The 13,785-nt window shown below is 30.6% G+C and overlaps 2 protein-coding genes across 2 annotated transcripts in view; one reads left to right on the top strand and one right to left on the bottom strand.

Annotated features, from left to right (window-relative positions):
- LOC123012955 (transport and Golgi organization protein 6 homolog) overlaps positions 1–1,328 on the top strand; it is a 6,986-nt gene extending 5,658 nt beyond the window's left edge. Inside the window, exons 4-5 of the mRNA XM_044411202.1 lie at positions 723–874; positions 958–1,328. Of these exons, the coding sequence (XP_044267137.1) occupies positions 723–874; positions 958–1,254 (449 nt within the window). The 3' untranslated portion in view covers positions 1,255–1,328. The remainder of the gene's footprint in view (positions 1–722; positions 875–957) is intronic.
- Positions 1,329–1,429: 101 nt separating this feature from the next.
- Positions 1,430–13,082, bottom strand: LOC123012956. The gene is made up of 4 exons (XM_044411203.1): positions 12,792–13,082; positions 9,398–9,715; positions 4,581–5,027; positions 1,430–1,752 (listed from the first exon to the last, which is right to left on the bottom strand). The coding sequence occupies exons 1-4, from the start codon at positions 12,847–12,849 to the stop codon at positions 1,502–1,504; spliced, it is 1,074 nt and encodes a 357-aa protein (XP_044267138.1). The 5' UTR covers positions 12,850–13,082; the 3' UTR covers positions 1,430–1,501.
- Between the last annotated feature and the right edge of the window lie 703 nt (positions 13,083–13,785).

Raw genomic sequence — 13,785 nt, 5'->3', positions numbered from 1 at the left:
TTTTTTCTTTTTTTTTTTAATTTTTTTCATTTTTTTCAAAAAAAGTTTTTCATTTATAGGTATTTATTATACAAGACGATAAAGAAATTGTTTATCTACGAGTGAAAAGATTAAGTTTACGAGTGACGAAATCACGAGTGGACTTTTTTCACTAGTAGATAAACAATCTTTATCGTCGTGTATAATATTTCATTTTATTTTGTACTCACCTACCAGAATTTCTTGAATATAAACAGTAGATAAAAATTACCTTATTTCACAAGACGATAAAAGACTATCTACTTTATCTACTAAAATTAGTTGATAAAAGCATTCTTTAACATTGAGTACAAAATAAAAGTCATATATCTGAGCGATAAATTGACGTAAAATGAACGTCAAAAAAGCATATTAAAGGTAAACGAACACCTATTCATTGACTTAACTAAAAAAAAATTCTCTACGTCCGTAGACTAAAAACAAAATCATAAAAATTTAGAATTTTTTTCGCGCTATTACTCGTACTTGGAATTGCGTGATAACCGTTGCACAGAAAAAAAATTGACAAAAGATTTCAAAACACATACGACCATTTTTCGATGAGTTACAGCCTTTCTAAAATCAAAAATTTAAGAAAATTTTTTGTTTCATTATTTGGAATTAATTTTTCATGACTTTGTGTTATTTGAAAATTTTGAGTAGTTAAGGGGATCGCAGGATGTGTCTCAAACGTGCAATTTCAGGCGAAATGGCCCCTAAATACAAGGCCCTCCTCTTGAACACATTCCTGTCGGGAACAAAGGACGACGACCACCTGATCCGAGCGTCCAGCTTATCGAATTTAGGGGAAGTGTGTAGAGTGCTTAATTACAAGCTGGGAACGATAGTAACTGAGGTATGTTGGTGTTGGGTGTGAATACATAGCGGAATGCTGTTATCTGGCCAGAATTCTAATTATCATATTTGCATTTATGCCAGGTTTTGGTGTGTGTTCACGCAATAGTAGCGACAGATAAGGCCGTAGAGGCACGACGTGCTGCCGTTACGGTTATAAGACAGTTGTTTGTTGGACTTCAAAGCGAAATGATATCTTTTCTTAAGGAAGAAATCTTGCCAATTTACAGGACTCTCAAAGAGATTTATTATAACGATAAGGACGACATTATGAGGCTCCAAGCGCAGTTGGCGCTTGAGGAACTTAACGAAAATATGAAAAGTTTTGTGTTCCCAAATCCGCAACTTAATTTCGAGAAGAAGGTTATTATGCTAGACTAAATGAAAACACTTATTTTTGTCAAAGTTTATTTGTATATAGTATAAGGAATAGAAAAATAAATAACCAATTGCATACTATACATGGTGTTTTTCCTCGAATATCCTCTTATAAAAGAATCACGCAAACACCTAGTATATGAGAAGAATACGCAATTGCATTAACAAATACCCAAAATAGAAATATAAATTAGTTTATTCAAATTGTAATCACACTTGGTACTAGTTGTTTAATGCATGAGTGATCATGTTATACATGTATCACAGATCGGGGTTGGCTGTGGCAAGATATTTCGCTGTCTGGTGATGTGCTGCAACTACTAGTAGTCACCTCGGAAGCGATAGAAATGTTGTCCAAGTCTTCAAGAAGCTTCTTGTTGGTGATTTTTATAGCAATAGCGATGATACCGATAACTCCAGCAATTGATAGCATTGCTATTACGATGACGGGGACGGCGTTTGTTTTGGATAAATTTTCCGAGATTTTGGTTTCTTCTTTTACTGAAAAAAAAAGGAATTCTTTCAGAAAAAATGATCAGTAAGGATCACTTTCGTTGATTTAATGACAACAAACTCGTTTTTTACTGACACAGAAAAGCTGCGTTCTTCAGATAAACTTTCCTTCATTCCGCGTAATGCATAATTTATTACGAATAACTCAACATAATATAAATAAATCCTCATGATTCATTGCGATGTTAAAACAATTGGAGTGTGACGACGTCGAAACTTTCTCGCCTGCTAAGTAAGCCAGTCACGAATTTTCTCGATTATACAGGATGTTCCGTCTAAACCCCACATTAGAAGTATTGGGAGTTGGAATAATCGTATTTATTTGAAAATTGGTACATAGCCTTAAACCATTAAGTCCTCCTAAATGAAAATATTTTCAAGATGGCGGCACTTCCGCTTATACCGGAAGCCGGTCTCAACTTTCTTATTTCAAATGGAAAGGTATATTTTTTACTGCGTTTTTGGATTAATTGGGTTATTTTAAGGGAGTTTTGATCAGCTTTCCCTATACCTAAATTTAGCCGTTTTTGAAATATTTGGAGTTTTTCAAAAATTTTTGGATCTGCACCTCACACTTTAAAAATCGGTAACTCTGTCGTTTTTTAAGATTTTGAATTCGTTTTTTTGGCGTTTGAAAGAGGAAGCCTAGATCCTTTTTCTGGTGTTTTTAAATTTTGAAAAAATGAATAACATATCCCAAAATTTGTAATAATTCAAATACCCATAACTCAATTTTTTCAAATGAAATACCCCAATTTTTATTTTACTAAGAGACATTAATTGTGCATTGATCTATATTAACATTCCCTATACCTAAATTTAATAATTTTCAAGTTATGGACTTTTTGTTACAGACAATTTATTACTAGCCACACCCATTTTCACATAGTTTACTATGGAAATCAAAAATGTCAAAATTTTCTCTAAACAAACGTCAACAGTGACTTATTATTTGACAAATAGTGCCAAAATATTAAGAATCAAAGTTATGCAAACTTAATTAATATTGATAGGTTCTACCATGCGATCATTATTTAAAGCTAACAAGTGAGAAAAATTTATTTTTGTTTAATGAACGACATCATAATTTTGTTACACTCTCCATAAATACAAAATAAATTAATTAAATCTAAGTTTGAGTAGCTTTGACTCTCCATATTTTGGCACTATTTGTCAAATAATAAGTCACTGTCGACGTTTATTGAGAAACAATTTTGACATTTTTGATTTCCATGGCAAACTATACTAAAACGTAATAGATTTTCGACAGACTTACCATAACTTAAAAATTAATAAATTTTGGTATAGGGAATGTTAATACAGATCGATGCAGAATTAAATTCTCTTCAATTTAATAAAATAAAAATAGGGGTATTTCATTTGGAAAAATTGAGTTATGGCTAAGGCTCGGATTATGCAAAATGCATATTTGTTATTAAGAGCTATATCAACAAAATTGTAAGTTTTCTATGCATATCTAATGTTTTTTGATTAAAATAAGCCAAATAAAAAATGCATATTTTGGCAACTTCGAGCATATTTTAGGAAATACTGTATATTTGTGCATATTTTCTTCAAATCATAAATTTTCGATTAAAAATTTCAGTTCAAGTTAAAAATTGGCCAATTTAAGAAAAATGATCCGATTACAAAATATGTTAAAGTGAAAACAACCAGTAATTCGTAAGCCGGACTCAAAGAATTACTATCCTGCTGAGTGTTTCCTTTTTAAATTCATTTTATACAGGGTGAATATGAAGTTTAGAACCAAACGGTTTTTTTTTAATTATTTGCCTCTGGAAAATAATAATTAATATAAAATAAAGTAATATAAAAAATCTGATCGTATTTTCAAAACGAAATTTTGTTTTGCTTTGAGTTATGCGATTTTTTTGTCAAAATTGTAATTTATGTATTTTTTTTAATTAATAAAAAGTAGATAGTCTCTAACCGAGTTGTTTTTGGGAGAGTATACAAAACATTGTTTTTAGTGGGTTGCTATTTAAAAAAAATAAAATTTGTGTAGAACTCAAAAACAAAAACAAAAAATTCGAAAAATTTTATTCTTGATAAAATATTTAATTCATCAATTAGTTTTTAAAAAAATAAATAGTTTAATACTTTAGTGTACTCGAGGATAAAAATTTATTCCAACTTCGATTTTTATTGTTAAAAGTTTTGCATATCGATGCATCTTTGGCATATATTCAAGCATATTTCTTAATATTTTGTGCATATTTTTGTAAAAATACGAGCATATATATGCGCATATTTTACGGATTTTTCGTGCATATAATCCGAGCCTTAGTTATGGCTATTTGGATTATTACAAAAGTAACCTTAAAATTTAAGCGTTTGTTAATTCTTTTTTCAAAATTTGAAAACACCGAAAGAAATATCTAAACTTTCTCTTTCAAACGCCAATAAACGAATTTAAAATTTTAAAAAATAGCAGAGTTACTGATTTTTAAAATGTAAGGTGCAGATCCAAAAATTTTTGAAAAACTCTAAATATTTCAAAAACGGCTAAATTTGGGTATAGGGAAAGCTGATGAAAACTCCCTTAAAATAATCCGATTAATCCAAAAACGCAGTAAAAAATATAGCTTTCCGTTTAAAATAAGAGAGTTGAGACCGACTTCCGGTATAACCGGAAGTGCCGCCATCTTGAAAATATTTTCATTTATGAGAACTTAATGGTTTATGGCCATGTACCAATTTTCAAATAAATACGATTATTCCAAATACAACTCCAAATACATTTAATGTGGGGTTTAGACGGAACAGCCTGTAGTTTGTATACTGGTTTTACTCACCTAGCGCTTCAGGTTTTTGTAGTAATCTACCAGTTCGGAAGTTGCGACCTCTTCTCCCAAGCGTGTTGTCTTCTTCGTATGGCACCGGGGCCATATGTGCCTGGCCACGACCGGAATGTCCCGTTGGTAAATTTATTCCGGCACGTACGGTGAGAGTTTCCGGTTGGTACGAGCACAACACGAGGAATCTCCTCGTGCTGTGGGTCAAAATTGGGAGGTTTTCTTGGACGATAACGAAAGTTGCCACTGTGGTCTCGTTCACTTGGCTGCCGCATTCCGTGTGGTTGATGCGGAGGGTGTAGGTGTCTCGGGGGCTGCTGGCCTCGCCGTCTAGGGCGCACCTCTCCCCGTCTGCCGCCTCCACGGCGATGCGCCCGCCGAAGTACGGACCTGTTGATACTTCGATCTCACTGGCATGAGGAAGGCACTGCGTCGCCTTAGCGGAAACTACAAAATGAGATTTTTTATCACCCATTACAAGAATGTATTTTTTTCAAAGCTAAAAGTTGTTGTACGAAACTGTTCTTATTAGTTATTTTGTTATGTAAAATAAAAGTAACACTTATACAGGGTGTGTCAGAACTCGCGACCAAAAGAAAAATTTGAAGTAAGTTAAGATACCAGAAACATGGAAAAAATTAGACATTTATTTTTTGATATTTGACATTTTTATACCTTACTAAAACATGATAGCTCCAACGCTCTCATCCCGTGTAAAAATTAATTTAACCATTTCTCTCGCACATTAGTAATTGTTTTTTTCGTTGGAAAATTGAAAGCACTAAAAGCAGAAAACGGCAAAAGTGGAGATTGAGTGAAAGTAAAAAAACAAAAATTCAATCATAATTCAACAAACTAGTAGAGTTTTATAGACAAAAAGAAAGGCCTAAAAGTAGGTTTAAAAAAACCTTGACCAAGAGTGCGTTGAATTTCAATCATTTAATGTGACATTTCGCGTCAATGTGGCTCACACTCTCAAAATCAATTAATGTATTTTATAAAAATAATTTCTTCAGTCTCAATTTTAGGATTAAATAAAGCAATTTGTAATATTTTGAATCGATTTGGCTCAATTTTAAGCAGAAAATCAATCTGAATCAAAGTATTTCCACAAACTAATGGTTTGAATTAGAGTTTTCATCAAAAATAAAGCAATTTGAGCTATTTTTAATTTAATTTCGCGATTTTAATACAGAAATTAATTCAAAATTAATGTATTTTATAAAAATAATTGCTTCAATCTCAATTTTAGACTGAAATAAAACAATTTGTGATATTTTCAATCAATTTAGCTCAATTTTAAGCCGGGAATCAACCTGAATCAAAGTATTTCAACCAAATACTACCTTGAATAAGGGTTTTCTTTCAGAATAAAGCAATTTTAGGTATTTTCAATTCAATTTTTCTCGATTTTAATGCAGAATTAATTCGATATTTTGTGAATTTTCAATATTATGATATTTTCAATCGTTTTGGCTCAATTTAAAGACGGGAATCAACCTGAATCAAAGTATTTCAACCAAATACTGGCTTGAATAAGAGTTTTTTTCAAAATAAAGCAATTTAAGCAATTTTATTTCTATTTAATGATACTGATGATCTTGTATGTTTTTTTTATAATTATTTAGTAAAGATACAAAAATTTTGCCAGTAGAAGCCACAAATAATATTAAACAGATAGTTTCCTCTTTTAAGAGCCTGTAGTAAAAAAAATGGAAAATTATCTTTTCAATAGAAATAAATAGAGTCAAAATTTAAACTCTCATAACTTAGAAATTTTTAGAGATATTTTTTAACATTTTTTCCATGTTCCTGGTATCTTACCTTACATAGCATTTTTCTGTGAGACGCGAGGTAGTTGCATATGAAGTGCTCGTTTTTTTACTAAAATTTTTAATCAAAATAGTTTTGTTTTAAATACGATTATTTTTTATACCTTACTAAAACGTGATAGCTTGAACGCTCTCACACCCGTGTAAAACGTTAATTTAACCATCTTTGTCATGCGATAGCAATTGTTTTTTCCTGAAAATTGTTGGAAAATTTGGAAACACTAAAAATAGAAAACGGCAAAAGGTGAAGATTGAGTGAAAGTAAAAAACAAAAATTCAATCACAATTCTACAAAGTGGAAGAGTTTCATAGAGAAAAAAGGTCTAAAAGTGCCTAAATTAACGTTTTAAAAAAATTACTAAGAGTGCGTTGGATTTCAATCATTCAGTCTGACACTTCTGACAGTTGTTGACATTTCGCGACAATGTCGCTCACTCTTCAAGAAAATCAAACGAAATTTTTTAGAGTCACATTAAAGCTTTAATCTGCATTTTTTTTGGAACCCACTAAGAAAAAAATTGACGAAAAAGCCCCTTATCTAACATTAATTTTTCGTCGTTAATTGGAAAAATTATTTTAAATTAATTATTTTTGAGTTTTTTCAAAGCAAATTCGAATTATATTAAAACAGTTTTTTATGAATAATCGGTGAGGTTTTTGCAAAATCTTGGATTTGATTGGTTGGACACATCTGTTAATTCCGATTACAAGGGCCAATAATAATCATTTCCCATTCACGTAATTACCACTAAGGTGAGAACAAACCGGTTTTTATTTCTTATTGGCCAAAATCCGACAAAAACCTAGCAACGATAAGTAACTCCACCCATTTAAAAAATCGTGAATACTTATTGAATTCTGAATCGATTTTTATAACAAATCAGCGTTTAGTGTGAGTTATCTTACTTTAATTGGATCTAATTTTGCACAATGGGTGGAGCTAACCCTAGAGCCAATATGAATCATGCACTTTCGATTATTAGACCAATAAAAAGTAAAAAATTATTTAATAGGTTAAAGTTGAGTGTCATTGTTCGATCGTTAGCCAAACAATTACGTCTTTTAAAATCAACTTATCAGAACACGTCTTAGATTTTTCGACAAGAAAAAGAAAAATAATTAAAAATTTTGTTTTAAAAATCGGCTTCTTCGATTTTAGGTATAGTTAAAATATTATTTGAAGAATAAACGTTAATTAATTTTCTTTACTGTCAAATGTCCAAACTGTCAAATTTTGACATTTTTCTTAGATTTACATAACACTGTGAATTAAGTTCATTTATTGTGTACTAAAATTTGTATTTTGCTCTATCTTTGATTCAAAAATACCGATCGAGTCGCTTTTAGCGGTTTTAGCTTTTATTTGGCAAATCTTTCAAAAAAAAAATATAAATCTTCGAAAAAAAATTTCAAAAGTTCATATAAGTGCACACAATTCCACAGATTGGTTCTTTATATACAATCAGTGTAAAATTTAGATCAATTTGAACCACATCAGGGCCGTAATGAACAATTTTGTGATTCAAAATAATCCAAAAACCAGCAAAAATGGCAAGCTTTTTGGCTTAATTCTGTAATTTTTCGGCTTGTTTAAATACTAAAATCCTTCTTTCAACAATTTTTAAAATATTGACGTCTTGCATTAACCAATATAATTTTTGACTTTTCTTATTATTTTTTCGTTTTATAATTACCTTCGTGATAATAGGTGTGAGATTGCTAATTAATTTAGTTATTTACCTCTAGCGTAGGACAGAATGACGAGGGCAATTTGTATGATTAATATAATCACATCTTTAAGGTAACTGTTCACCAAGTCTCCAAGGAACAATAAGAAAAAGTTTCAATTATTCTGACCTAATGTTGAAGAACAGTTGAAGACGTATATTATTATCGTCCATGCAGATAATAGCTGCATAAAACCATTCTAAAACGTTATTTTGCAGCATCTGATGATGCTGTTCTGTGAAAGTCACATGCTTTATTCTAAAATCCCAAAAAGGGATTAAAAAACTTAACACAAACAAACTTATTGAAATTTAAATTTATTTGGTGTAATGGAATGTAACTCAACTTCAAGTTAACCTAAAGACACATTGATTAAATCATATGCGTGACTGTGGATAAATGTACCCAGTCAAAGCTTTGCAATTCTAATCGCGCATAATATAATCAGTTAACAGCATGAGTAAAGCAACTGGGTTAATCCTTCAGCTAATAGACGTGTGAATTTTACAAAAAATTACTGTTATAGAAAAAATTACTTCAAAATTTACAATTTTTGCTAATAAATTCTCCTTCAGTAGCTAGCTAATAAGCACATAATGCTAGTGTGCTGATTTATGAGCTGTATTTTTAATTATTGTTCTTTTTTGTGAAGACAGTTTAGGTTTTACGACTATTACAGATTTGTCAACAAGAAATTACCAGCTAGGATTTAAATTTTTAGGAAAATTACGTTTTTCATGTTTTTTGAGAATTTTTCTAATTTTTTTTGATAATAAATGAGTCCGTAACAGTTTTGTGTGTTTTATGAATACTTTTTGTTAATTTACCTATAAAGTTTTTACACTAAATGGAAAATTGCGTTTAATTCAAAATCTAATTGGTATTTTTTTTATCTGATTTTGTAAACAATTGTAGGAAGTGAATCTGCGTAGGTCAGTATAAAAATTAGAATTAAACTTTTTGGGAGAAAATTACTTTTTATTTTTTTTGGCTTTGTTTGTAAATGAAAAATTACCAAAAAATTAGAGAATGTACCTTACTAATGCCCAAGTAAGTGTGAAAAAATTCAACAATTTTATTTAATTAGAAGTGGGTATTTTTTTCTGCGCCTAACCGATGCCCCACCCTGTACAAGAAGCTGACAGGTGACTTAACCTAAACTTGTGTTTGTCACTACAAACCAACCAAATTTATGGCAACCTATCCATGAATATCCCTAAATCCTAGGGAGTAATTTCTTGATACGATAATACGTACATCCTTTGGTGGGTATCACAATGGTATTTTCGTCTTTGTCATCGCCTTCGGCCCTATCCTCCCTCTCCTTGGCCCTTTTGACCTCAAACGAGTACGTGGTGGCCATCCTAAGCCCTTTGACTTCGACACTATAGCCCTTCGCCTGCTCGTCCACTTCATTCTCTTCAGATTCATTCACCATTTGAGTCCGACATCTGTGTGCACCCCACGTCTGGAGTTCACAATACCGGACTTGAAATTCGCTTTGTGAATCATCATCAACTTCCCAGTGCAGCCGGACTTGTCTATAATCCGGTTCACCGGCGAGGTTTTTGATGCCTGGAAAAAATAATTCGATTTTGTTAGTTGAACTAATGCATTTGTCACGGTGTAAAAGTGAATAAGGTAACCTGGTTAGGATAAGTTGTGGTAATTGTTTTTGCGCAGTCCTACCGTTAGTGAAACGTTAATTAAGGTTGCATCAATCATATGGTGTGAGGACAAGTGCTAGTGACAATTAAGCGAAATAAAATCACCGTTGGAGTGTTAGGACGATTGGAGGGATATGTAACGCTTATCAGCTTTCATTATAACGGATAATACACATAAGATAATGGTCCTTTTTTCATGCTCTCCCGTTAGCAATGTTAGAAACAGTTATTAGTCGCGTTGTAGGTTTTGTATAACAATCTCATTTGTCCGACGGTGGCCTTCCACAAGAATGTACAATGGTTCAGTGATTTCATTTTGCCCATTGTTTAAATAATTAATTTATAAATTCGGAAAAGATGAGAAAGATTAGGATTATTATTACGAGAAAGTCGTTACTTCGTTTCATTTCTTTACACTACCTATTGTTCATTTCAAATAACTCACAATTATTTTCACTTAACGAACGCTAATTTCAATTTCTCAATATCATGAACTACGTGAACTATAATAATTTAAAGTCTGAAAATCAACCACAAATCATTCTACATCGATTCTTCACCGATTCTTCAACAATTGTTGATCATGTTTATCAAATTTAATTGACACAAAAATGAAAAGCTTTTCAATACGTTGAAGAAGATGTAAAGTTTCAATTGTCACTCCATCAATAAAAATTGTCTCCACAATTTGTTGAATTAAAAGTTAAATACTATCACGTAATTACTGAAATGAATTAAAAGATTTGATTTATTTTTGTATACGTTAGAACTTAATAAAGTGATGTTTCAATTTAATAGGTAATATAATAATTAGATAATATGTTAAAAAATTAAATATGTATAATTAGATTCGATTATTTTTAATGTTCAATTAATTTTAATCTTTTCTTTATATCTATTACAAAAAACGGACATATTTTTATGATAAATAGAAACACATTTTTTCTCGAAGCAATGGAAAATAGCAAATAAAGTAGCATTTTTTAACATTTTAATTAATCAAACCAAAAATCCCGTTTTTTGGCATCGCCGGTAATTTAATTTTTTCCGCCATTTTTAATTACCTCATTTGATCGCTTTAATTCACAACATTATAAAATTCCGCCAGTCTAAAGAATAAAGTTTTCTCTTTAGCGGAAGTTAAAACAATTGTTTTTAACAGATTGTAATTCAATTAAATCCTGTTGGCTTTATTTTGTGCGAATTTAGAAGTTTCATTTCATGCATTTATACACACTTTTTCTAATTTTACAACAAGAGGGTTATACAGAGTGTTAAAAAAGTCCATTAGTGACCTTTTAATGGTAAAATTCTTCTAGTGCATCACTTAAAATTATTTTCAACCATACAGCATGTCCCAAAAATAAGTTATGATACAAACTTGTGTTTTTTTAAATGAAACAGCGTATGTTTCTTGGCATTTTTGGATGTAGTCTTTTAAAACAATGTTTTTACGCTAAACTTTTATTAGTCGATTTTGCTTAGTTTTAGAAGTAAGACGTCTTTTTTGAGGAAAACATGCACTTTTTAAAAATTTATTACACAAAAACTAAGACAGCTAGAACAATTTTTTTTACCTCTGCAAAGAAGAAAGTACAGAATTTAAAGCTGTAGCAAATTTTTAGTGTTTTGCATTTGTAAATGTTAATAAATCAGAGAGTTTGTTAAAAGTTAAATAACTTAAAACATTTAAATGTTAACCCTATTTTTTATTTTTGCACTTTTTGGTTACTGAAACAATAGTATTTTTTTTAATGTTTAACGTTAAATACCTTTTTAGTTATTGATTATAAACACTTAAAAGTAAATAATTTTAGAAAGACAATTTAATAATCTTTTAAATGCAAAAACAATAAATAGGGTGTTAAGTTATTGAACTTTTAACGCCTTCATTTTTTATCTTTACAAATGCAATACACTAAAGAAATGTTACAACCTTATAGCTTGTACCTTCTTCTTTGCGGTAGTAAAAAAAATATTTCATATGTCTTAGTTTTTGTGTAATAAATTTTTAAAAAGTGCATGTTTTCGTCAAAAAAACCGTCTTATTTTTAAAACTAAGCAAAATCGACCAATAAAAGTTTAGCTTAAAACATTGTCATAAAAACATATAGTGTTTCATTTAAAAAAACACAACTTTGTATTGTAACTTATTTTTGAGACACGCTGTATAGTTTAAAATAATTTTAAGCGATAGACTAGATTAGTATCTATCTATGTCCTATATATATATTTTTTAATTTCACAATTTAAAGGTCACTAATGGACTTTTTCAACTTGCTGGGACACCATGTATAATGTTGCGTTACTGCTTTTTTTACGCTTTCATAAAGTAATTTTTTTCTTATACAATAAGACTTTCCTTTATTTCAACGCATCTGTTTAAATAGTTTTCAGAAGCTGATGTATTTTTATCCAACAATTTGAAATTATGAAGTTAATTTTGGTTTGATAAAATTATTTTGGCTACACTAAGAAATTAGTTATTCTCAGTGAATGATCGCAGACTAAATAAACATTCTTGTGAAATATTAAAGAAAATTAGTTTATTGTCATTCAACTACATTTAATTAATAAATACTAGACACAAAATAATTAAAAAACTTAAAGCTCTTCTAGCATTAATTACTATCCAAGCCGGAATTTAACTATCAACACCTACTTATCTATAAATGTGAAATGGCCACCTATTTCTTATCTGGGCATGACATTTGAAAAATTGTCTTTAATTATTATAAACTACTTTCTTATTCCATTTAAGTTGTAGTATTATGAACAGAAAGTTTTAATTGTGTTCCCTTAAATACACCCAAGTAAAGTGTGTTAAGCACCAGTCTGTCCAAAAAAACTTTCATTTTGATTGTTGCAAAATAGATGAACCAAAAGTTTTAGCGAGCTTTAAGCTCGATATTTTCTCCTGGCATGATTTAAAATAAAAAGTAATTAAAAAATAAAATACGCAATGATGACATGTTGTGACTTACCGGAAGAATCTGCAGTCACTGTGCTCAAAACAGCAGCGGCGATGAAAATAACAAACATTTCACAACACAGATAATTCACCAAAATAAAAAAAAAGTAGAAATAGGCCAGTTTGTTTGCGAGTAACGTCTAAAACATTTTGAGTGAGATCAGTGATGGAAGAGGCGTTGAAATATGATCAAAGCGCGTAATCGAGACAAGTTGTTCGTAATGAAATTACTTCATGTATGATACGTGGGACCGGCTTGGTGCTCGCGAGCGGATTAACAGTCTGTATGCCGACTTCGGTTTCGCTGGAGACGACCACTGTTTCGCCAAGGAGGGGTCACTGCTCTTCCCCACAGTATTTTACGTCACTCTGTTGTTGGTTTGGTGCATTGAATTTGTAGATTTGCGCAAAAGAAACATCGAAAATGCATTATTTTCAACGGGGAAGCACTAGAGGTGGCCGCTGTGTGAGTCTTGGAAATTGCATTTCATGCTCGGCCAAGGTATTACGCAATTATGTATTGCAAGAACCAGTCCGCTACTGGAAACCGTGAAATCGGTTGGAGAATCATTGGAATAAATTGCTTTTGAATAACGAGCTGCTTTCTTTGACTCGTAATCGATGAGGTTTTGATTCGTTTTATAATAGAATCAATTAATTGTAATTGGACTGAATAAATAAACAATAAATTCCTATAACATTAAGTTTACTAAAAGTATTACAAAAACAGAAATATATGTTTCGTGAAAAATATTTTCAGGGTCAATTCAGTCTCAGTTGTGTGTTTAAAACACATAAAAACGGTTGTTTACTTTTAAAATGTTTTAAAACAATGTTAGAATCTTTACATTCTAATCAGTGGACTCATTATAACAATGTATTTTAAAAACTTTTCGCAAAAAAATCTGCTTTCTACTACTACTTGTTTAACCATTTAATAAGATGATAAAAAATAGTACATTTTTAGAAAAAAAAACGATTTAAATCAGGAGTGTCATTTAATTACT

Source organism: Tribolium madens, unplaced genomic scaffold (genome assembly GCF_015345945.1).
Source record: "Tribolium madens isolate multiple individuals breed KSU strain unplaced genomic scaffold, Tmad_KSU_1.1 Scaffold_96;HRSCAF=242;Tcas5.2_LG5, whole genome shotgun sequence".
Lineage (NCBI taxonomy): Eukaryota > Metazoa > Arthropoda > Insecta > Coleoptera > Tenebrionidae > Tribolium > Tribolium madens.
The sequence above is the reverse complement of the archived record's forward strand: the minus strand, read 5'-3'. Positions and strand labels throughout refer to the sequence as shown.

Coding starts and splice junctions, on each gene's coding strand:
- LOC123012956 (XM_044411203.1), bottom strand. CDS start 12,849: ATGTTTGTTATTTTCATCGCCGCTGCTGTTTTGAGCACAGTGACTGCA. Junction 9,716..12,791: donor AGTGACTGCAGATTCTTCCG/GTAAGTCACAAC, acceptor TATTTTTTCCAG/GCATCAAAAACCTCGCCGGT. Junction 1,753..4,580: donor ACAAAAACCTGAAGCGCTAG/GTGAGTAAAACC, acceptor TTTTTTTTTCAG/TAAAAGAAGAAACCAAAATC.